Source organism: Cuculus canorus, chromosome 19 (assembly GCF_017976375.1).
Source record: "Cuculus canorus isolate bCucCan1 chromosome 19, bCucCan1.pri, whole genome shotgun sequence".
Lineage (NCBI taxonomy): Eukaryota > Metazoa > Chordata > Aves > Cuculiformes > Cuculidae > Cuculus > Cuculus canorus.
Genome location: NC_071419.1, coordinates 4484395 through 4508557, shown reverse-complemented (window position 1 = coordinate 4508557; position 24163 = coordinate 4484395). Strand labels below are relative to the sequence as shown.

The 24163-nt window shown below is 38.3% G+C and overlaps 1 protein-coding gene across 1 annotated transcript in view; it reads right to left on the bottom strand.

Moving 5' to 3' along the window:
• The window catches only part of CCDC180 (coiled-coil domain containing 180), a 28120-nt gene continuing 3957 nt past the window's right edge, over window positions 1-24163 (bottom strand). The window contains 33 exon segments of the mRNA XM_054084314.1: window positions 1-103; window positions 2125-2160; window positions 2259-4127; window positions 4912-5050; window positions 5580-5685; window positions 5931-6042; window positions 7024-7161; window positions 8205-8365; window positions 8796-8937; window positions 9277-9343; window positions 9724-9798; window positions 10373-10454; window positions 11265-11335; window positions 12044-12243; window positions 12830-12943; window positions 13278-13376; window positions 13679-13795; window positions 14007-14151; window positions 14700-14846; window positions 15370-15550; window positions 16651-16826; window positions 17102-17313; window positions 17899-18140; window positions 18236-18275; window positions 18721-18847; window positions 19356-19471; window positions 20022-20195; window positions 20815-20937; window positions 21430-21518; window positions 22153-22232; window positions 22835-22987; window positions 23196-23359; window positions 23610-23705. Coding sequence (XP_053940289.1) covers window positions 3996-4127; window positions 4912-5050; window positions 5580-5685; window positions 5931-6042; window positions 7024-7161; window positions 8205-8365; window positions 8796-8937; window positions 9277-9343; window positions 9724-9798; window positions 10373-10454; window positions 11265-11335; window positions 12044-12243; window positions 12830-12943; window positions 13278-13376; window positions 13679-13795; window positions 14007-14151; window positions 14700-14846; window positions 15370-15550; window positions 16651-16826; window positions 17102-17313; window positions 17899-18140; window positions 18236-18275; window positions 18721-18847; window positions 19356-19471; window positions 20022-20195; window positions 20815-20937; window positions 21430-21518; window positions 22153-22232; window positions 22835-22987; window positions 23196-23359; window positions 23610-23705 — 4020 coding nt within the window. The 3' untranslated portion in view covers window positions 1-103; window positions 2125-2160; window positions 2259-3995.

The window sequence follows — 24163 nt, the reverse complement described above, 5'->3', positions numbered from 1 at the left end:
CCAAGTTGAGCTTCAGGGGCCTGTAGGCACTGTCTAGGATCTCAGAATTGAGGGTTTCTTCCCAGATGATGGGGGCCAGCCGTGGTGTGACTGTCAGCGCATCCTGACGCGTGGAGGAAAAGAAAGGGAACGTTAATGAAATGAAACTCTTCTTTTTGGTTTCAAGGCCAGTAAATGGGAAAGAAACACTAAAAAGGCAGCTAGAAGAAGAGAGCGTGTATCAACATTAACTCATATATGGTATTTCCTTCAGATCTTTTTCCCTGACCTCTTATTTAAGGTTACCAAGCATGGATGTTTCAGTTCCTGGGACGATACTAAGCAAAACCCCAAGGACCTACTAAAATCTCATTAAGGCTTCTAAGACTTTTCTGCTGAGGGGAGTTTAATGACCACTGAACTCACAGAAGGAGAAGCTATGCATATAGCTGGTGCCGATTGCTACGTACCGATTAAAACACAAGTAATAATATGAAAATTACTATAAAAATAAACCCCATTGCTATGTTATTAAAACACAGCTTGCAGCGTGACAGTTTATTTCCCCAGCATTTATATATAGCTTTAACACATTCAGATGCAATTTAAAATTCTGTATGTGAGCCAGCATTCAAATGTGTAACGAAGTTATAGAAGGGCCTTAATCTCCCGTGTGGGTAGTGGAAATAATGAACGTACATGCAGCAGAGTCTGATTATGCCTTGTTACAACTATGCAATGCTATTTGAACTTTCTCCTTTGTTTTCAGAGCACTGTGAGACTTTATTACCTTTTTGATATTAAAGCGAGATGTCATTTGTAATGTGTCATTTACCCCAGCCCACTCAGATTCGCCCCAGACCGTGATCTGGAGCACTGTGCTAACGGCGTTTGTCACGCACGGCATAGGGCCACGTGTGGGGGCTGAAGCAGCCTCCCGTCTGACACGCTCCCAAGGCAATAACAGCACAAAAACCAAACTGAGGAACCTGTGGGGAGCAGTTTGATGGCTGAGGCAGTGGTATACCTTCAACCCAGATCTAATACTTTCAGTCCGAGTGGATATTAGAATAACAATTCCGCTCCCTCCTATAGTAATGCATATGATTAAAAGATTAAATTATAGAGAAAGAAGAATTTCATTTGTAGAAAACGTACTAACTATTCTCTTTCTGTGTTAATCATACTTATTTTGGAAGGGGGAGGAGAGAAGGAAATCAGCAAGTTTATTTCTCTAAGCAGGGCTTTTTTCCATCTCCGTTGTACAGACCCTCTCAGTACACGCTAGCGAACTCCCTTCAGAGTGCTATAAGCTACATGATTCTCTTCTCATTTGGTCCATTTTATATCAGCTGATTTCACACATTAATTTATTCCAACACAAACCAGAAACATTCAGGCCTAGCACATCCTGCTGAAATAGGAGGGGTGGTGGTGGTGGGGAAACTGGTGTGTACGAACAGGGTGTGTTTATTAACGCGGAAAAGAATGGTGGCTGTTGAAGGTGAAACGCTAGAGATAAGAGTCAGGTCATAGCAGCCGGACCAAAGGAGACTGTTAACAAACATGAGCTGACAAGGAACATTCGCTTAAGTCACTTCTTAGCTGCTGCTGCTGCCTGAAACCTTTCCTGTCTGTTTAAACTCACTGGTTTGACTGCTTCTCATAGATGTTTGTCTGTATGAGTTTCTGCACTTTGTTCCAGTGTAAGACCCAGCAGGCTGGTTGAAACCATTGCTGAAGGTCATACGAGGCACATTTTGCCCTGAGATGGATTCAAAGCTCTCCCACAGCTTGTCACAGCTACAACACAGCTCCGAAAAGTATTTTCCACTGTCTCTCAACTATTACATATCTCCCATCTCAACAAAAAGTCTCTAACAGCAACTATGTAGACAGGCTATGTGTGCACTAATGAATTAATTGGGAATTTACAGTAGGTGTGTTAGCAGGTATACAGTGACTAAACTCAATCCTATAGCAGCATAGACAGCTGTAGATACACCCACAGGATTAGACTTCTCTTGGAACAATGGACTGTTCAGTGTCAGTACCAGGACTTTGAAACTGTGAGCACTACCGAGCCAGAACACCCAAACCAAAGTCAGCAGAAACAAATAACTAAATTCAAACAAAGAAACTTACTTTGGAGCCAGCGCTCTTGGCTGCTGATAAAATAATCTGTAAAGAGGAAGAAATATCCACTGAATAACACATGAATATGCCTGGAAGAGAGGAAGAGCAGTTTAAAGGTCAGGAAATAAAAAGACAGTACTTACTCAGGGAAAAGCTGGATTAGCTTCCCTTCTGTGTGTTGGAGTTTCACGGAGCTGCATGATGGAGTGGGGAAAAAAAAAAAGGGATTGTAATATTTTTCCTAAAATACAAAACAGCTTCAGGATCTGCTGCTGTACTGATGGGTGTCCGAGTGGTTGCTGTGCACAACGTTCTGTCTGATGCAGTGTCAGACGTTGCCTGTGTGCACGTTTAAGTGCTGTCAGATGAGTAACAGCTTTGAAATAGGGCACTCAGCAGAACATGGACAGACGGACACTGGCAACTCTCCGAGACTGTGGGTAAATCAGAGTTTAGGGGTCAAAAATCTAGGGGAGCACGTGCTTGTTTTCTGTGGTGCCTGCAGCCCCTCCAAGCTTGATACCACTTTCCAGTTTCATCAATATTCTCTCAAAATTTCCCCCCAAGCATGAATGAAGACACCAGACGGTACCACTCTGCAAAGAGTCTCCTGGGGATTCTCCTTTCCTGCCCCTGACCATCTTCTTGCACTTATCACCATAGTGTACAGAGAGTGATGGCATAGAACTGGGGTGATGGGCAAGGACAGATGCTAATGAACAGATAGAAAAAAGAAGAATAGAAGTTATTATATCAAACTGAATAGTCAAATTAATACAGAAATAAAAAAAAGGCTTGAGTGCCCCGGTTATTTTAACGCACTTTCAGCTATTATAATAGCCACAGTGTGCTTCCATGTGTCTTCACAGAGCAAATATCTAATCCCTCAGGACAAGTTATACACATATTTTGAAATATTGCATCATTAGGAGCACAGCTGATGCTACAGCATTTGTAGCTCTGCTACAAATCTGCAAGGACACTGGAGCCAGAGGAGTTCAGAACATCTCCTTGCATCTTAAACCATCCCATTAACATCCACCATATTTATTCTCAAGTGATTTAACAGATGTGGTTGCAGTTAGTGACAGAATATTCTAACAAACAGAAAAACAGTTCAAGTGTTGTTAGTAGTTACTCAGGTCCCTTGAATTTGTGCAGAGAGGTTTTTTTACAAGTGATACGGTTACAAGTAGCTGTGCTACTCCCAAATGAACTTGCTTGACCTTCCAGAACAAAGCAGTACTTTATCTTCGAGCCCTGGCTTAGAAAGTGTTCTGGACAGCAGATAAATACCTCACTTGTTGACTGTTCTGTGGAAAAATATTCTTTGCCGATCAACTCTTTCAGATTTCTAAACGTGTATTTCAGATTTCTAAACCTGAAATAGTGATCTGCGAGCAGTGTTGTTCAGAAAATGAAAAAAAGAAGGGATATCTGTGGGAAGAGCTTCGTCTGTGCCACAGAAAAGATTCCCTTGCTGGAATCCATTATTACACAGGCTGCCTTTGACCGTGATAACCTCAGACTGTGCCACGGCACAGACGTGTGCAAACCATGCCTGAGCCTTGAACATGAACTGCAATACAAATCCACTGCTTGCACTTCCAGCTTTCCAGGTTCTCATATTACAATTAGCACCACAACGAGTTAACTTTACCCTGGCTGAGATCCAGCTAGAAAGCACTGCACAGAGCCTACGTTTCATTTACAGCACATTCGTCAGGGTTTTTTTTATTTTAAGAGGCAAAAATTAGCTCCTTTCGCTCATTCAGTGCAACAGAAACTAAGAAAATTACAGAAATCTGTTGAACTAAATCCATAAGCTCACTGACAGTAGTTCAGTCTTGTCAGTTCACGCCAGCAAGATTTGACTGATCTCATGTGTAGAGCTGCTTAATCTTCTGGATGGATCGTTTCCACCAGTCTTCCCAACGCTGAGCTGTCAGCAGCTGAGCTGCACTTTCTTCCTTGATCTGGGCAAACTGCTGCTCAAGCTTACATTTGTATTTCTGTATAAACAACAAAAGGAACAATAAAGGACAAAATCAATAGCGAGGAAATAGAATTTTACTGTGCCTACATCCAGGTCCTGATCCAGTGTGTCAGAAGATTGTGTACAGGCCACTCATTTTCTGCCTTTGACAATGTAACTATATGAACAGTGAATTATTCATGGCCTTCCTTCTGTATTCTCTTTAAAGGCTTCTGAAACTAATTTATCAGCCATATTTAAATTTTGTTAAAAATTCAAGATCTTCATCTCGCTGCCATTAGCCTCTATGATTAAAGAGCTGCCTTCTCCAGCGAAAAGAGAGGAGAGCGCACATCTCCAACACAGAACACACTCTGATGGAAAGATCAGCCTCTGTGGTCCAAGGCTTGAGCTGTAGGAAGGTGAAAGGAAACAAGCTGCATTGAACTGGCATTAAAACCGCATTAAAAGTGACAGCAGCGACTTTTTAATTGTGATGTTGCTGAAATGCACCAATTAAAGTGTCCTATTTCCAACACCATCCGTGCTTCTCTGCTTGAAGCAATTCCCCACCGTAACATATCTGGATGAGAGGGCTCTCTAAGAAACCAAGTCTACCTGCCTCACAGTATCACAGCGACAGACCTGAGAAAGGATTTATACACACAGTAAAAATGGCTTTAAGACCTGAAAACACTGTGTATATTAAAAACTTACATATAATATACATATATAAATACTTACATATAATTTTCTCCTTAAAAACCCCAAATCCACAACAGTAACAGCCCCACATTCACAGTCCTTCCCCATAGACCAACCTCATATACAGCATCTCTTGCTTCTACCACTGCTACATGGCTCAGTGTAGTCTTTGCTGTTGTAACTGATGCAGTTTCTCTGCAAAGAACATAGTCTGAATTGTCTGGAAGAGTCATTGTGGGTATTCCTGGCCAAGTCCTTTAATAAAAAAAACAGAAAAAAAACCAAGCCACGTGAGAGAGAAAGTTGGAAAAGAAAGCAGATTATACTAATCTATGTTACTTGTACTTAAATTGCAAAAGATTAAATGGTTTTTTTTAATCTTCACCTTAAATACTACTTTATTTAAAAGACGTGCTGGCTGTACTAAAACTTCAGGATCTCTCCACAGTAAATAGGATTCATATCTTCTGAGTGAAAATACACAGTATATTCAGAGATCTGCAAATGCTGAATTGATAAATAGCGGCTGGCAAAGTGTCAGAGCAATAAAGTTGAAATTGTATTGCTTTACAATACAATGCCTAATTCACTTTTATTTATTTGGATCCATTCCTATTCTTTGTTTAAAACCCTCACTCACCCAAACTGCCTCATAACTAGTTATAGGACGTAGCATGGTATGCAGCAGTTCCATCAAATGCAACGAGAACCTGAGGACAGTCTCCGATTCCAGTTTAGAGAAGAGCAATCACATACAACAGTGTTCAGTATATTTAAACATTACCTGCTCCCACGCTCCGTTAACTGTTCAGCTTCACAGATGTCTAGAGGAATTCTAGCTTGTTTATGACCGATTAAAGTGGATGTCTCCTCTCTTGGTATCTCAGTTTCTGGGACATAACAGAAGACAGACTCAGCAGCAACAAAAGAATGGCAGTGGCCCCACTGTTTTGCAGTAACCATAAGCAGCAAGTTGCTCTTTCACTTTCAAGAAATAGCTTTGCATTCTTGATGATGGAAATATTTCCATTTAAAGCACTACTAGAGTTTAAAAGAATCCTCTTCCTAGAGAAAGTCTGCTGCAATCCTTGAGAAGGAAGCAGAGACCTAAACAAGCAAGCCTTTCTTTACTTACTTGCTACTTGCACATCATCACTAGTGATACTCTCGTCTAATTCCAGCAGCAGCTTTTCAGTGAAGGCAGCCAGCGCAGACACAAAGTTCTGAGCACAGTCGGCAGCACAGTCCTGTTGGGACATTGGAGACAAGCGAGATGAATTCCTTTGATAACTCGATCCCTTCTCCTTTTAGTTTAGCTCCAAAAGGACTACACAAGTACCCGAGCTTGACACTTTGCAACAGCTGCAGATATTAGGCATAAGGCTCCTAAACTGCACATGAAAGGGTCTACAAATGCATCCCAGATGACCTTTAAGATCCCTTCCAACCCAAACCATTCCATGATTCTATAATTTTATGGAAGTACAAAATGGTATTGAGTTCTGTGCACAGTTTCCTAGTATCTGATAAAACCAGCTAGCAGTAAATGCATCCTTCTTCCAAAGCAAAGGCCATTCTGGAATTCAGGTACTCTGGGTGGAAGTGCTTTGGCCAAGTATTATTCTAAAACAAGGTATGTGTGTTTCTGTGTGTGTAAGCAGAGCTAAGAGGAGGAGGAGTTGTTACTTTGGATATTATTAATATAAATTATAATTTTGAGTAAGTAGCCCCAGAGAAGGTGGAGCAGGAAAAGCGTTCTCATTCCTGAATCTCTCCAATAAATTTCTGCTTATTCCAACTTTTATTCTTGCATAGAAAACTGTGAATCATTTGCATTAATGAAAGCCACACAGAAGAAACTCTTCCTTTTGTCTGCAAGCAGTAGAACTAACCAGAGGATGTCACTGTTGCTCCCAATTTAGACTTATATCCAACAATTCTACCATTAAAATAAGCCATCTCTTCCTCAGTGTTCTATGAATGATACAAAAGGTCAGTAAGTTCCACAATAAACCTATGCACACATGTGGGCATATGAATGTATGTTATATGTTGGTCTAATGCTGATAATACCTAATGTAAAAGTTAAAAGATGTACGAACAGGATTGCCTAAAACTGGTAACAATTTTCAGTTTACTTTTAATGGGGAGGAAATATGTATCCAAGATGTACTCTCCTTTCTGAAGGCAACATAGAAGTTTGTATTAAGCGATGGCTTTACAACTACCTGCAGCATCTGTGTGTTGAGATGAACACCATCAATATAGTCTTTTTGCCTTTTTCTTTCCTCTTGGCACAAAGTGTCCAGCTGAAGTAAATTGTCTGGGTGTCCCAAAGAAGGGTGCAACCGATCCTTATGCACAGCCTTTAAATAAATCCAAAAGAAAGACTTGTCCTAAGTAAAGAACGTGCAGTTGAGTCATAGTAAGGAAGAAGTAAACCCCACACATTTTATATAAAAGTATTCAGAAACACAAAGAAAATTTGTCTTTTGTATTCCTTGGCTGTCAAGAGATAAACCTTGCAGTGCAGCGTGTACCAAATTGACTGTCTGCCTCTCTATCTGGAGAACAGGCTCTCCAATCTCACCTTGGTTTTTGTTTGCAGCAAATAATAATCTCTCCTACCAAGTGGTAAACATGATATTTTTTCTATCTTTATGGGGTTTTTTTCCTGAATTTACCTTAATATTCAGAGAGACAAAATCTCAAGACATAACTTTGAAACGTTTTCTGCACGATGTCCATTGTAATTCTGTTATCAGTTCTGATATTACTGGACCAAATATACCTCTTTTTTGAAAGATAGTAAATAATATTTCATTATCCATATGTCACAGTACCTACAGATGAGTGCACTCGTAGCCTATGAGCTGGACAGCCATACTACAGTGTTACAGCCCACAGAGAGTTTATGATCTAAGTGTAAGATGACAAGCAGAGCTGTACAGAACTGGATATTATGCAAAACTTCTTTACTGAAAGAGTGGTGAAGCACTAGAAGAGGCTTCCCGGGAAAGTGGTGGAGTCCCCCATCCCTGGAGGGGTTCAAAAAATGCATAGAGGTGACACTTTGGGACGTGGTTTAGTAGGCACAGTGGGGTTGGGCTGATGGTTGGACTTAATGATCTTAGAGGTCTTTTCCAACCTTAATGATTCTATGATTCTAAGATTATGAAGAGGCAGCTCAGTGCTGGAAGCAATGAGAGACGGGACAGAGTTAGTAGAAACACAAAGCTTGCAGCAGGAACAACACAGACTAACTCCAAACAGAGGAACTAATTCTGTGGCCAATTCAGCAGAGAGTGATTAAGCAAACAGCGAGATTAACAGAAAGAAAACGCTATCATTCTGGTGCATTTAAGCACTTCTCACCTTGGAAGCATTACAATATGTCCACAATACGTACCTTCACCTTGTTCCAGACTTCCAGCTGTTTATTGAAGAGGTGCCGAATCCGGCCAGTGGAATAGCTGAGTTTTTGCTCATGTTCTTTGAAAAGACCATCAACTGCCAACTGGGAGACATAAGGGAGGTCCCTCTCAAACAACTTCAGTTGATCCTGAAATTCTTTTTGGAAAAGAACAGCGTTTTTATATGGCACAGAACTATTCATTGCAAGGGAAAAAAAAAACCCAAACATTAAGCCAAGTTGAATACATACAGCAAGGGTCAAAAAAAAAATATGGAATTTTCTCTCATAGAGATCCTGTCCCCACCATTCCTTTTTCTAGGTCCAGTGCTTCGAGAAACATACACTTGCTAAAAGATATTGTACAGCTCTTTCAATTTAGTCAAGGGCCCTTCTGCCATACTTTATGTAGCTGATAATATATAAAAGAGAATATTGGCCCAATTTCCAGTAAAATCGGCTGGAGTTTTTCTGCTGAGTGTGGTGGGTTAAGATAGATACACAGTTCATGATAACATCAATTTTGAATTTACATAACTGAAAAATTACAAACACAAGAAGTTAAAAGCATTAACTGAATGAATTTACCCATAAGACAGGAGTTGTAGTAATTATCTGTTTGACTTTGGTATGACAACAGGCTCTGTTGGAATATTTCTGCACAACGTTCCAGTGTCTCTGGCAGGTCTTCAGGTATTACCATTGGAGGCATCTCTTTCTGGTAGAACTCCTTCAGGAGATAAAGATAAAACAGAAAATCTGTTGATAACACATTTAAACAAGCCACATCCAGTCATTTAACAGGAGCAGGGGTACATAAGGCTATCAACCACCCTCTGATTTGAGACTAGACTTTTTTCCTCTGATTCTGAAATACTTATTAATATTTATAATGAAATCTGTGAATGAAAGTACACTGTGTCAAATACTATTTAGAATCAGACGCACTGAGGAAGAAAGAAAAAATTGTAGATGGCCATTCAAAGGTTGAAAAGAACCAAGTTGTTTAGCTGACGCAGGAGGAGACCTATGAAAGCAGAAGTGACTGAAGAACACTGGGTTTTCTTACCTCAGCAAGACAGAGCAAGTTGTTATTACCCGTCCAGAGAATATTCATAATAGCCCCCTTAAAAGTACTGAAAACAAACAGAACAAAAACAAGATAAAGAAAGACCATCACACTGCAAAAATGATCGCATTAGCAACACTTACTGTTTTTCAAATATTTTGTTCAGGTTTATTTTTAATACACCACCTTGAGTAGGGGGTGGAGTTTTGGGCACCGCAGTATAAAAGTGATAAAACTACTGGAGAGTGCCGAAAACAGCCCACAAAGCTGGTGAGGGGTTTAGAGCTTTAATCACGTCAACCCATAAAGTATCAAGGATGAATACCTCGAAATTTAATGGTGAACTCTACAGTTCACAATTATATATAAATAAATAGATAGATGAAAAGATACATATGCAGGATTTTTTCACAGATGAACTTCTATTTCTGCAAATACACAACTTACTCAGATTCTGGAGGCTTCTCTCCAAATATCTGGAATCTCTCATCACCGAGTACTGAACTGGTGTATTTCTTTATCCTAGGGAGGCAAAAGATTGTTTTGAAACTATCCACAAGTACTTTCTTTCTCTGACTGATTATTTGAGTTCGACAGTCATTCGATAGACATGAAACTCAAGAGAAACTGGGAAAAATGTAGCTCTAAAACTAATATTATATGAAAATAATTTTTTGATGGAAAAAAGTTCTCAGGATTCTCTCCTCAAAGGCTCTTGAAACTTTTCTGTTTTCACTACTACAGTAGCTCACATCTATCTATGGACTAAGCTGAACATACACTGCGTTCAGACACCAGACCTGAAAATGAAACCGTATTGATTAAAGATTGGGTTAGTCTGTATTTCAACAAGTTCACAGTACAAACCAGCAGCAGATGATGGAGAAAGATTTTTTCCAGCCAAAACCTGAAAAAAATGCAGTGCAAATCATGAGGTCATAAACAGGAAAGGGATCCCAAATGGCAGGCAGAGATGGAGAGAAAGCCAACACGAATCATCATGAAGCATCAGTCAAAGAACAGGCAGTGGGCAAAGTTTCAATAAACACCTGTATAGAAGTATTATAAGTGGAATTTTGCATTTCAAGGGTCTTACCTTCGTCTTGGCGTCTTTTTGTTAACAGATAGACTCTTGGTGGTCCGAGTAGCGCAGCTGCGAGTAGTAGACTTCTGAGGACCTTGATCAGACACATTTAAGCAAGATTTCTTTGATGTGAAAGGAATTGCTTTATATTTAACAAGGAAAGATGAAGAACATAGTATAAATGCCAACTGAAGTCTTTTTTATACGGCTTTATGGTTTGTCTTATTTTACTTCTGTTTATCTTATTTCTGTAGTGTTTCTTTACAACATGAAGGGGACAACCGCCCTGGCAGCCAGAACTGAAGTGAGCGGTGGCAACGGCAACAGAGATTGTGCACTGGGGCATGAGTGACAGGAACGTCATAGAAAATTGGTGATGGATTGGAGGAGATTTAAAACAACATTAAGACAGGCAAAAAGTAGAAGGATGAAAGGTCTACATTCACAGTTTTGGCTGTGATGGAGACTTAAGAACGTGAAAGAGAAAGAGGATATCTTTGGAAGTGGCTGGAGGAGTCAAACTCCGGGAAGAGAGATGAGGAAATGCAAACACTAGGTAGGAAGTAGTTGGGGTACTTTTGTACACACCCTTAAGTGAAAGACAATAAATTAGACAATGACAGTTGCTGAGCCCCTACATATTTTCATGACTTAATCCTTTTCTTTTTCCTTTCGCTATCACAAATACAGGTACTCTTTATAAAACTGTCATCTCATTCTGCAGCCTCCGTTGGTTTCATCTTATAATTGCAAAGTAAAGACATCCAAGAAAAAAGTTAGGATGCACAATTCTTTCAGAGCCAGCACGTAAGCCGCTGGCCTAAAACACGTCAGACCTGCTCAGTGATATAATGAGAACTACAGTTTAGATGAACATAATTTACTGCAAGAAAAGCTGGCATACCTCGTCCTAATGAACGTGAACGACCCTTTCTCTCCAGATTTAGGCCTAAAGATTTTCTGGCTGGCTCAATTCTGAAACAAAAATAAAGAGCGAAGTGGCTATTAAATACCCTGCTATTTTGTATTACAGGCTATATTATACAGAGAACTATGTAAGTTCTTTATCCCTACCGTGTGCTAAGTACAGCCAAATTTCTGAGAGAATATTTAACAGCATTATATTCACAACCAACAGGGTGAATATAAATACTTCTGTGGAGTAGCTAACTATTTCACTGGAATTTCAGTATTCTACAAGAATCGCATTAAAAACTTTATTTGCAAATCACACACTTGTCATACAGTTCATTTCACACTTTGTACGTAGCACGTAATCACCGTGTAACTGAAATAAGCCTGTAGAGAACAATGTAATACCTAAATTTATCACAGTACTATAGACAAGATGTCACAACGGGGTATTTTAGACTATTAGAAATCTTGTTCTTAAAAAGAAAGAAGTCTCAGTTAGACTGATTTTTAAAATAGACTGATCAGAAAGTATGTAGTAGTGTTGCCTGTGAACAATATATTCAAGAGTTCCGTACATACAAAGGTAAATTACAAAATATGAATTCAGGAAAACCTTGATATGCTTCTGGATTATAAATTTTTAAAACACTGTGGTGAAGCCCCTTGTAGTGTTATCATAAGCCTTATGAAGATAAGAGGTATATATAGTTAGGAAATTATAAATAAACACAATGACAGAAAAATACCTCTAGGCAAACAAGTACTTACTCAAGTAAATTTTTGATAATGCTTATTGATAAATCGTCAACTGCAGATTTTCCCATTCTGCTTGGACTTAACACAGGAAATTTGTCAGGATCCAGCCCCATCACCAGCACTTTGTTCTTATCTCTGAGACACTCTTTTCGAATGGCAACAGCAATTGGACCTTGTAAAATAACACCTGTTGCAAGAAGGCTTAATTCCTCCTGAAACCAGAAGAAAAATGAAACTCTGTTGACTGTAACAGGCAGTTAGTGAAAGAATTACATGAATCTACTGATTACTGAAGTAGATCTTCCAAACATACGCTTAGAAGTAGATTCTCATAGTTCTTGTAAGTAGTATTTAAGTATATACTCCTAAAACAATGATTCACCGTTAATTACAAAATAAACACAGACTTTCCAGTCAGGGAAGGAACAAATCCATCCACTTGATAAAAACATATCTTCAAGGAAACATTTGATTTTTCTTTTTTAATTATTTAAAGAAATGTGTTAAATATGTATCTGTGAATAGTTCTACACCTCGAAAACAAACTTGTGCAAAGGACTGCACAACTCATTGCGACGCTGCACATCTTTAGTATTTACTAAAATCAGTGGTGATCGATGTATTGAGCCTCTTTAAAGAGCGGACCTAAGGCGCAATGTCTTGGGCAGCGTGGCATAACGCATCATCTTTCTTCATCTGAAAATTCAAAGCAGAGACTCTGAAAAACCTTTAGCGCATACACACATAAAAATTCACTGAATATTGAATAAAATACGAAGAACTTCAATGCTATCTTACATTATCTTTTGGGCTCGTTGTTTTCTCCAGCAAGCAGTCAAGATACTGGCTCCTCTTTTTCAGTTCTTTCAACACCACCTTGGCAAAATCATACAATTCTTCAGCAGTCAAAGCCTGAGAGATGGGATAATACACCAGGAATTTAAAAACTGGCTATTTCAGACTTTTCAAATACACTGACTATTGCATACAGCATCATTTGACACACACAGGAAAGCAACGAGATTGTACAGAGGTTGAGGTTTTTGTTTTGCATACAGGAAAACAGGGACAGGATCATCCTAAGCGAAAGTCTTGCAGTGAAGCACTGTTTCTGCTCAGCCCTCCAAATGTGTATAAACATAAGCCTGACTCAAAAATAATAGTTTATACATTATAGAAACGTGCACAGTGAGTCAAATTAATAGAAAATCAACTAAAATATCACTTTGTGTTGATCAGAACTTACTTCTTTATCTGCGGTAGGATAAGCACAAACATCTCTCTTCTGATGGAGCTTCTCCAGATGAGAGTTTAACGTTGCTGCTTGCAAATTGGACTTTGCAACCTAAAGCAGAGGCAGAACATTGGTGGAGTGAAATCCCATTCAAGGGATTTTCAGAGGCCTTACTATGAAACCACAAGGACTTGCGGGTAAAAATAATCACTGATACTCAGAGGAGAAGCAGAAAACAGTAATTCACAAAAGCAACCCTTCATGTCTTTTACCACACAAAAATGCCCGTCTATTCAGATGTACACACTCAAGGTGCTCCAAGACGATGCTGTTCCAGCATAGCTGCAGCAGTAGTAAAAACAGTTTTAAGCTGATAATGACAAAACCCAAAGTTCTGATGTCTCCGTTTTTACCTCCGATTTGATTTGCACTTGCAGATTTTTCAAAGTTCGTTGGATCTTCGCCATAAAGACTCGACTCATAAAGAGATGACGGAACTTTGTTTCAGATTGTTTGATAAGTTCAGTATCCTGTAAGAATGCCAGAAACAAGAGACAGAACTAATTAATTTTCACTTTTTAAAACTTAAATAACAGAACTCATAATTTTCTACTTATTTTTTCCATAACGTAATTTTACACAGAGCAGTCTTTCAGTCCCAGTCTGGGAGCAGGCTGATTATAAATCACATCAAATATGCCAGTTACAACCCATAACTTGAAAGAAGGAAACTGTGCCCACCTGCTGCAAACACCTCAATTCCATTTTCTTCATATCTTTCTGAATTGAACTTTCAAACGAGTCAATACGCTTACTTTCTTCCTGAACACACTTGCTGAATGACTTCACTTCCTCAGGAGAAAAAGTTCCTCCCTCAGAAAATGATCTGGAAGTAACCAGGAAAGTTAAAGCAATTGTCAAAGAGTCTTCCTTTTCTGAAAGATTATTTTAGCTAAAACATGGGTATCAACACAAAGGTGATGAAAACAGTATAACAATTGGAGGTTATTTAAATAAATTTATTTGTTTTAAATATCATAGAATCATGGAATGGTTTGGGTTGGAAAGGACCTCAAAGCCCATCCAGTCCCACCCCCTGCCATGGGCAGGGACACCTCCCACTGGATCAGGGGCTCCAAACCCCATCCAACCTGGCCTGGAACACCTCCAGGGATGGGGCAGCCACCACTGCTCTGGGCAACCTGGGCCAGGGCCTCCTCACCCTCAGCATGAAGAATTTCTTCCTAATATCCCATCTAAATCTCCCCTCTTTCAGCTTAAAACTGTTCCCCTTGTCCTATTCCTGCACTCCTTGACAAAGAGCCCTCTCCAGCCTCCTTGAAGCCCCCTTAATTTTACTGTTCTGCCTACAGAACAAATACAGATGCCCAGAAATAACTAATTATAAACAACACTCCAATGAAACCTCTATACCTGCAAGCTGTGAGAAAATCCATATTTGAATCCCTTAATTTTCCTAAAGTTTCTGTCAAATAGTTCTGGTAACTCATCAGGGAAACCTGGATTTCTTCCAGATGATTCTGTAGCTCCGAGTGCAGGCTGCTGCTGAAAGCAACTAACCTAAGAGCAAATAATAAAAGACGGGGAAAACATTGAATAAGGAGCACACATTCTGCTTCAGAGACTGCTGGCTGGAAAGAAAAATGAAATCTGAGAACTCAAGGGTGTTTTCACATTCTGAAAGCGACTCACTGAGCTGTGACTGTCTTGATGACTACTCAGAAGATATCAGCAAGCAGCTGATGCTATTGCAGAGCATCCTTCAAAACCAACTAATCAACTGCAATTACTGTGCAGGTTCAGTAAACGAGTTGAAACCTAAACAGATGACAAATCTTTTCTAGTTTAAGACTGCCAGGAGTTTGAAAAATGTATGGAAATGGTCAGCCATTCAGTACTGATTTTAATTTCTTTGGGGACAGATTTAGGAAATTAATTTCTTACATGTTTTTAATGAAGCAGCTTTCATTGAAGAGTAATGAGACAAAGTGGATTCAGAATGCAAGTCACAAACATCCCAGACAGCAATCAGGATTATTTAACTACAGAAATTTGCAGCCAGCAACACCTGTGACACACTTACTTCTCATTCATGGGAGCACTGAGTAAGACAGATTCCACCTCACGGATTCGTGTACGTAAGTTTTTCCTGATGTTATTGTGCTGATCACAAAATATGAGGAATTGAGCTTTCTCCTTCTCCAGAGCTTCCACCACCCCAGCGTGGTGGCACTTTAGATGCTCTTTGTGAAGCAACAGTTCCGCTGATAAGAAAAGAAGTTTTACAATATGGTCATTATTTCCCCTTTACTCTGAACTTGTCACAACCGCCAGACCACATTTTATGAGAATCAGCAGTAAACTATGCTGAACCAGATCTGAGAGGGGCTAAAACATACAAATAAAATACATCTGATCCTGTTTCTTTGACTTTCCACCTGTGTTTGACATATATCCTCAGCAGCTCTTAAACCACACAAATCACAAATGTCTTTTCCTTGCTCTAAGCCCTCTTTTTCCTTTATTTTTGTTCACTGCTGATATCGCCATTATCTCTCTGTTCTCAGTCTTGTAACAAAGTTAAGGTAAAGAATTTTTTTTTTTTTAACGGAAAATACACTCCTTCCTATTTTTGTGGGGGGAAAAAAAAAAATAGATAATTTTTAGTCTCCCTTCTGGAATGATTGGATAAATCAAGAGCCGGGCACTCAGCCTCAAGAAAACTGCCTGAAGAGTGACCTGTTCTCTTTTCAGGAAAAAGTGGAATTGAAAGATAATATTTCTGTTATTCCTAAAGAGATTTTTTTTTAGTTTATATGCTAAAATATAAAATATTATATTTAGTTCATACATCTTAAGTAATTTTTTCCACCAGAAAAACCTGACACTTGATTAGTTGCCAATATGTAGGTGCTTGGTGATACCTCATACAGCTAAATCCTTCCTCTTGTGCACTCAGAAGCCAAGCCTTGGCATTTTGGCTCTCCCAAGACTTGTCAATACTTTTCCTGCCACGGTTTTAAAATTATCTTTTGTACATTGCAACCTCTTGTTGAATAATTTTAAGTAGAATGAGTACTCACAAATATTGACAATAGAAACGGAATGTTCTACATCTTTTACAATCAAGCCACGGAGTAAGGCACTGGGTATTTTCCAAACATAACACAGCACAAACCAGCCTGAGCTATAGAAAAGAAACATCTTCTTTAAAATAGATGAGTAACATATTATTCTAGGATGTAGTAGGCATTCAGCTGCTTCCTATTGTCCTCTACTATGGGCGCCAAAACAGACTTTGGTTTGCTTAAGATAGTCTCTAAATAAAAGAAATGTAATTTTCAGAGTGAAAAAAAGTCAGTACCAGCTCTAGCATTGTAGATATTTTTCTTTATATTCTCCTGCCTTTGTTGATGCAACTGAAGATGCAGCTGAAGTTCTGAATCCAGCTCTTCTCCCTTGGCAGCTACGATGAGACTGCTGTTGGATAAGGATTCTGCAAACCATTTCTCCAAGTGTTCAAAAAAGCAGAGGCGAATCCTGTGATTAAAAAATAAATATTACAGCGAGGAACAGCAAGTAAATAATTTTCTGTAAAACATGAATTTCTGTAAAAGAGAAATGCCCGTGAGGTACTTTGAGAGACACGGATGGAAAGCAATATGAAAAACAAAATCTCTTATTTTTATCATTTAAAATAAAGAATTACATCAAAATCATTAGATAATTTTACTTCTATAGTCTAATGTTTTTTTCCAAACAGCTGAAATTTGTCTATTACCTAAAGGGAAAGAAAACATAAACTTTCTACTAACTGTTTCTTCAGCTCCACAAGTGTGGTTTCTTTGATAAGTACATATTCCAGGTACATCGGCAGTGACTCTTCTTTTTCATATTTTGTAAAATAAGGGATGACTGTCTTTCCTGCCTCTTCAATTCCAAGAGCTGTGTAAGTGTTTCCACTGGAAGTGGAAAAGGTCTCAACAGCAATCTCAGAGCTCTTCGCCTTGCTACCGTTGAACATAGCCTAGGAAACAACTGGAAATCATCATCCGTTACCTTGAAAGGTATAAGCACAGCTTTGTGCACTGCTCATTTTAACATAAGAATTCTAAGGATATGGAGAATTATGTTCCGTTTCTCAATTTGGACAACATTCACACAGAGAATAAATACGCTCACAAGTCTCAATAGGCAGAATCATCAACAGTTTAAAAGGGTTTTGTTATAGTAATAAATTCACATAACTGAAGACCTGAAAAAACACTACTTAGATACAAATACAGCTTAAATCATTCACTATAGCTTAATAATATTATGATGAAAGAAAGATATTTAAAAAAATATTCTATACAAAAGGTTTTCACAATGGTAAAAGCAGTGCATAAGGAATGGTTGTAAACCGTTTTATACACTCCATTTGCCTATAAAAAAATCTAAAGCCCTAATAGACCAGAAATAAATGAAAGCAAAGACTCCTGCGTGCTTTGTGTACAAACTAAATCTAATCTACTTTAAGGAATTTAGACTTACCTCAGCCAGAGGATTTCTTATGCATCATTGCTTTGGCGAGACCTCCTTCACCTTCAAATTTATTCTCTTGTTCACTTACCTGCATAAAGCTCACACCCTGTCCTGCATGCTAAGCTTCTTCGCTTCCCTGAGGAATACTCTCCGCATCTTCTTTTTGCTCTGTTTCTTCAGTTTCCTGTGCCAGAATCTCCTCATTCTCTGCTGTATTTATTTCTTCATTTTCTTGCTGACAACTCTCTGCCTGCTTTCCATCATCTTCTTGCACAATGCTTTCAGCTTGCTGCTCCACCAGAGCTTCAGCTTCCGAAGGCTCACCTAGTCCTTTCCAGTTAAGACAGAGTTTTACTGGTCACAAATAAACATTGATTGACAAAACACACAAGCAAAAAGAACTGTTTGGACCACTGAAGTATTACCTTGATCTCGAACTGTGAATTCTATCTCTCCTTGCAAGTTCTAAAAGCAAAACAACATCATCATCAAGCCCACATAGTTTAAAAATGAGGATTTGCTTGCTTATAAGAAACTCATGCTTCTTCTCAAAACATACCCATTCCAATAAGATAAGATTGTCTTGAATGCATCACTTATCTTCTAAAGTAGGTATAACACTCAAGTTGATTAATATAATTTTGTCAGCATGCAGTTTTCTGTTTAGAAGGCAAGTGAATTTGATGAAATGCAGTTTGTAATAAGGATAGAGTTGAAAGTGTGGGACAGAGAAAGGTTTTGTGTTTCACGACTCCTTTATTTCTACCCAAAGCACTTCAGTTCTACAGCTAAAACAACATTTTAATTTCTAGAATGTAAGTTTTAAAGCTAATGTGCATTTTTCCAAAGAAAAAGAAAAAGTAATACACCAGTAATATTTGAAACCAGAAGAAGATTGTTTTCTTTATACCTGTTTGAAGATTTCCTTTACATTAAAATATTGGCTGATGGACAGGCTATAAGAAATCAACTCCTGCAAAACCGCTTGTGGGTAAGTCATTACTTTATCCATTAGAACTTGATTGAATGGCTCATACCTGCCAAATATAAAGTTCATGTTTTAGAGACTCAAGTACATGCAATAGTAAAATGAAATATGACTATAATGTCTTTAAACCCTAACCTAACTTTTTGCCCAATCTCATAAAACCTTTCGGCTAAACATTGTACTACATCTGTTTAGCCTGACTACAATCACCTAATACAATCCCATCCTGGTTGTTATCAGAGAGAAGTTTAATACATAAATACACAGAAGTTAAGAAATAGTCACAATAAAGTATTTCAAACCTCTCATTTTGGACTGGAAACCATTTAAGATCTCTGCTTATATAAGGAACATCAGAAGCGAGAGGTCAAATTACTGTCATAGAACTCTTATTTTATATTACCTTATTAATAAAAAGTATTTTATATTAAATTCTCACATGAAGTAGCAAGCAGTGTTTTTCCACACCTTCAGCCTACGGCACAAACAAGAACTAAGTAGTACAACTAACATTCAAATATGCTTTACTTGTTAAGTTTGCACTACAAAATTCATACTTGGCTCTAATGGCACCTAAAGAAGAAAGGGCGTTCTCCAAATATTTCTTCAGAATTTTTTCAGAGCTCGCTGTTCTTATTTTCTCCAAAATTGTATCCAGTTTATCTTCCATCTTCTAAGGCCACACAAAAACAACCCAGTAAAAATGATTTAATAATTACTAAATTCTCCATCAGTACTTAAGATTCAGATAATACAATTACGTACATATATTCTACACTTAGGAGGGAAGCTACGTTACCGAAACCTTTCTATTTTGAGGATCTTTCTTAATAATGAACATAATCTTTGATGTTACCACCCCAAGTTGTGTACCCATAGCATAAAAACTTAACATACAAAGAATATATATATATATATATATATATATATATATATATATTCTATACCTGCACAAGAACTCGTAACAGAAACCTGTGGCCGCTTAGTAAAGAAAATATAATCTTTATCACCATTGCCATATCAAGAATAAGACAGGAATGGGTGAATCAAACTGTTAGTAAAAAATGTACCTGACAGGATGGAACTGCCCTATAGAAATTCAAGTATAAATGTGAAAGATTACATTTTAAAGTTTATATCACGTATTTTGAATTGCAGACTGTTGTCCTTGTTCAAAAGTCCTTTCTTTACATCAGGCCAGCTCCTTATATGTATGTTTATACCTGCATTAAGTTATCCTGTTTCCGTCTGCATTCATCTAATCCCTTCTGAAGTTTACCCTCCTGCTGGGACAGTTTGAGTTGATGGACATTCCAGCAGCCCACGGCCTCCTGAATATAGCTGTACAAGTCTCTACAACTCTGCTCATTCTGTTCAGCCAACTCCTCAAAGTCTCTCTGAAGAAACACATTCAAATTAAATGGTTGTTATTAAACTGCGTGCTGGAAAGTGAAATAAATAACGGCACGTATGACATGATAAAAGGCTATCTAGAAGCACTCTACTGGTATTCAGCATGGTCTCTTCTACTTCAAGAGCTAAAAATAATTGAAATAAACTGGATAAAAATGAGGATTTTTGTTATAGAAGTTGTGATATCAAATCTGCCACTTATTGTTCTGCTGCTGCAGAGCACAGAATTACTAAGTTCTGCACATGCCTTGAAGGATCTGGCCAGCTACTGTTTTAGGAACAACTGCCCTGTACAGAATCACAAAAGATAGGGTTGAAAAAGATTTGGGAAGTCATTTAGATCTATCCTTCCTTGCCCAGGCAGGATGAGCTACACCTAATTCATCCCTGACCATCCATTGCAAACACAAACCAAACCATTATGAACTGTTCTCCTTGAATCACAGTCAGCGTTTTTTATTTTGGGGGCAGGTGTACAGTCACACCATGGACCTCTTTCTAACATGACATCAACAGCCTAAGGTGCAAACGGCATTTTAGACAGCAGTGCAGGAAGAGCAGAGCACCCGCAGGGAGTAATAAAAACACCTGTAATAAACGTACACCCATCTGCTCCAGTTTTTCTTCAAACTGATTTTGTAGTTTCTCAGTCAACTGAAGTAACTCAGAGTTCACAATTTCTTCAGCCTCTTCTTCTGTGCAAACACGCAGATCCAACAGGTTGTTCTAAATGAAAAGAATGCAAAGTTATTGACATACTCTGTAACACAAAATATGGTGCGGCTTTTAGAAAGTACGGCTAAACTGAAGGTCTCTTCCTGTAAATGGGTAGAGAAAGAGTCAATCTCGCAGATCTCACATTCTTGGTAGTAAACAGTACAATTATGTTTGGATCTAAAGGGAGAAACTGAGGCAGAGAAGCGGAATTTCTTTCCCAAAATAAGAGAAAATAAGCACAAAGGCTGAGAGTTCAACCGAAATGTGGGACAGTTTGATTTTCGTTACTGGCATTTGTTACTAATTTACACATTGCAGCTACAATGCTACCGTGAAACAAAATGGACAGCAAGTTCTCTAGCAGAGTAAGACAGAGGTTAAAAAGTAATTTCAATTGTTATCTCAACGTTTGGTGGATCCCCAAGCTGCTAGTACTCTAACAACACATTGTATACCGTTACCAACAATCCTTCCAAGGATTCCCAAAGCCATGGCACTAACCTTGCACAACTGCATTTCTGCCAAACATTTTTGCTGGACCATCTCATATTGGATGCGGATTTTCATCATACACTGCGCATTGTGGGTATCTGAAAGATAACGAAGAATTGGCCATTGTAAGTATTTCTGTATATCACAGTGCAGTGTGAAATGGAAACACGACAGAGGACCTGTCCCAAGTCTCAGCACAGGTAACACACCCCAGTAGTGTCTTCACACTGGTACAACATCATCAACCAGAGAAATAAGATGCTTTAATACAAATCTTTTTATCATTATGCTTAAAAGCAGCAAATTATTTACAATCATTAGCAACTTCTTTGCTACTACACAGGTTACAAACATTAGGACAGGATGTGCTCCAGAAAAAGAGAAGGTAAACACACAGAGAGAAGGAACACTACAGGACTTGGAGAAAGAAAGCATCTGACAAACTTCCCCACTCATTCTCCAAGAGGTAAAAAGGAGTACGTTTTAACACTGAGACTGATCTGCATTAAAATTAACCCTCCGTTTTCCCCAGATTAATTCTAATCAAGTCAATTCCTACTGGATTTCACTAGCAAAACTCCTTGTGCTGGCAAAAGGGGGTGATGCAACAGACACCTGATTTGGGTTATATTGTCAGCTCAAAGGAGCTTAGAAGGTACATGGAAACAGAAGTAAAGAAACAAAGAAAGCATTGGTTGAATTCCAGACTGTTTTCAGGATTTTCTGACTCACCTATACTTTTGTTTAAATCCACCAAGGCACTGTTCCATTCATTTATGTCCACTCCCGTACGTGTTAGAGGCACCAAATCACTATCAAAACAGCAAACAAGAGTCAGGTATCTTCAAATACAATCCAGTCACTTCTTAAAGGATAAAATTATCAATTGGAGTAACCATAGCACTGCGCTTTATTTTATTTACAGCCGCATCAGCAATGACAATAAAACAAGTTGACTGCTGTTTTTCAAGGCCACCGTTTGCTGACAAGTCACTAAACTGTAACCTACTCAGCTGTTACAAACACTGTAAAAGAAAACAGTGAACATTCTAATCTATCTTCCTGTTGTCGGGATGGACATTCGAACACAGCACTGTAAGATTTCTATCAAGACTCCTTTCTTAATTTATTATACAAATTAAACTCCCAATCCAGAAACAACACCTCCATAAGATCATGAGGTTTTATTTATCTACCTATCCTTGTCTGCCCCCTTCTCCTTATTCCAGTGTCGGTAAGATTTAGTTTTGAGTTCCTGCATTTCTAGCCCTCAATCACCCCGTTCAGTGTAACTGCTGCACTGAAAAGAAAGAATGCATGTTGTCCACACCAAAATATCTTTACAAAGGCAGTTCAGGCCCTGCCTTTCTGCTGCATTGGACAACCACGCTGAAAGGGAGCAAAAGAACATTACTTTGCTTTGTTGCTGTTCTCTCTTTTGTCATACCAAAGGTGCTGCAAAAACTCCAGTCTCCTCTCGCTAAGTAAAATCTGACCCTTTAGCATATTTTCCATCTCTGTTTTCACTGCTGGGGGATTCTGAATTTCTTCCTTTGCCATGAACTCTCTGTAGGATGGAAGAACACATTGAAGTAAATATCTGTTTGGGAAAATTTTGTGTTTGAAATACACATACAAAAAATGTTTTATACATTCCAGGTAGAAAAAAAAAGAGTGTTAAGTTCTTTTAGCTCTTCAGTTTTATAATGGAAAAAATGATACAAACACAAATGAACACCAGTCATGCTCCAAAACACAGCTGTAAAATTTCTGACCTGAAACTGTGAACGATGCTGTTCTTTTGTATGAGCTTCCAGTCCTTGACTCTGTCCTGCCATTTCAATCGATGTGATAATTCCTTTTCCATCTCTGTTTTCATGAGGTTAAAGAACAGCTTGGCAATGGCCCTCTGATTGGCCAACAGTGCTCTGTTAATCAACTGTGTATTAAAAAATGAAAACAGGAATAAAAGCAGCATATAACATGCAAAAAAACAACAAAAAAAGCAGGTTCTATGTAAAACAAAGGAAAAAGAATACAAATTATAAAGAATACCCCACAAAATAGAAAACTCTCCTACACCACAGTGATTGATAGGCAGAAATAATTTCAATTGAAAAAAGACATTCTAGGAATATTCAGATTGCTGTTTTCTTGCAGGTAGAAGACTCTCAGTACGAAAGATTTACCATGGCCTCATCGTTCATGAACCTGTACACCTCGGCTGGCGAGAAAAAGGAAATTTCCTCCAACAGCAGAGTATACTTCCTCAGTACAACTGTTATCTGTGCAATGAAAGAATAAAGAACAACAATAAAACCTGTATAACTCAAATTATCAGGTTCCCTAAGGTAAGTAATTACATAAGAAATTTTTTTTCCCATCAAAATAAATTCAATTCTCTGACAGATTGAATGGTGAATCTTAAAATACCTATTTTAAATACCTTAAATATTGATTTTTTTTTTAAATCGTTCATAAAAAAAGTAACTAAAACATCCCATGTTGTGAATACTCAGCTGGTTTCTCTTTAATATCTTTGATAACTGAGTGCTCTGCAGAGAGATTGCAATCAGAATTTAAAAGCAAACTCCCTGTCAGGTATCTGTAGTAAATTCATCACTGGTTGTTTTAAATGGACACAAGATTTAAGGAAACGTGGTCACATCTGTTATTTTTATAACTAATCAAACAGAGAAGTTACTGGTGATAATGTTGCACTATTCATCATATCTACACTACA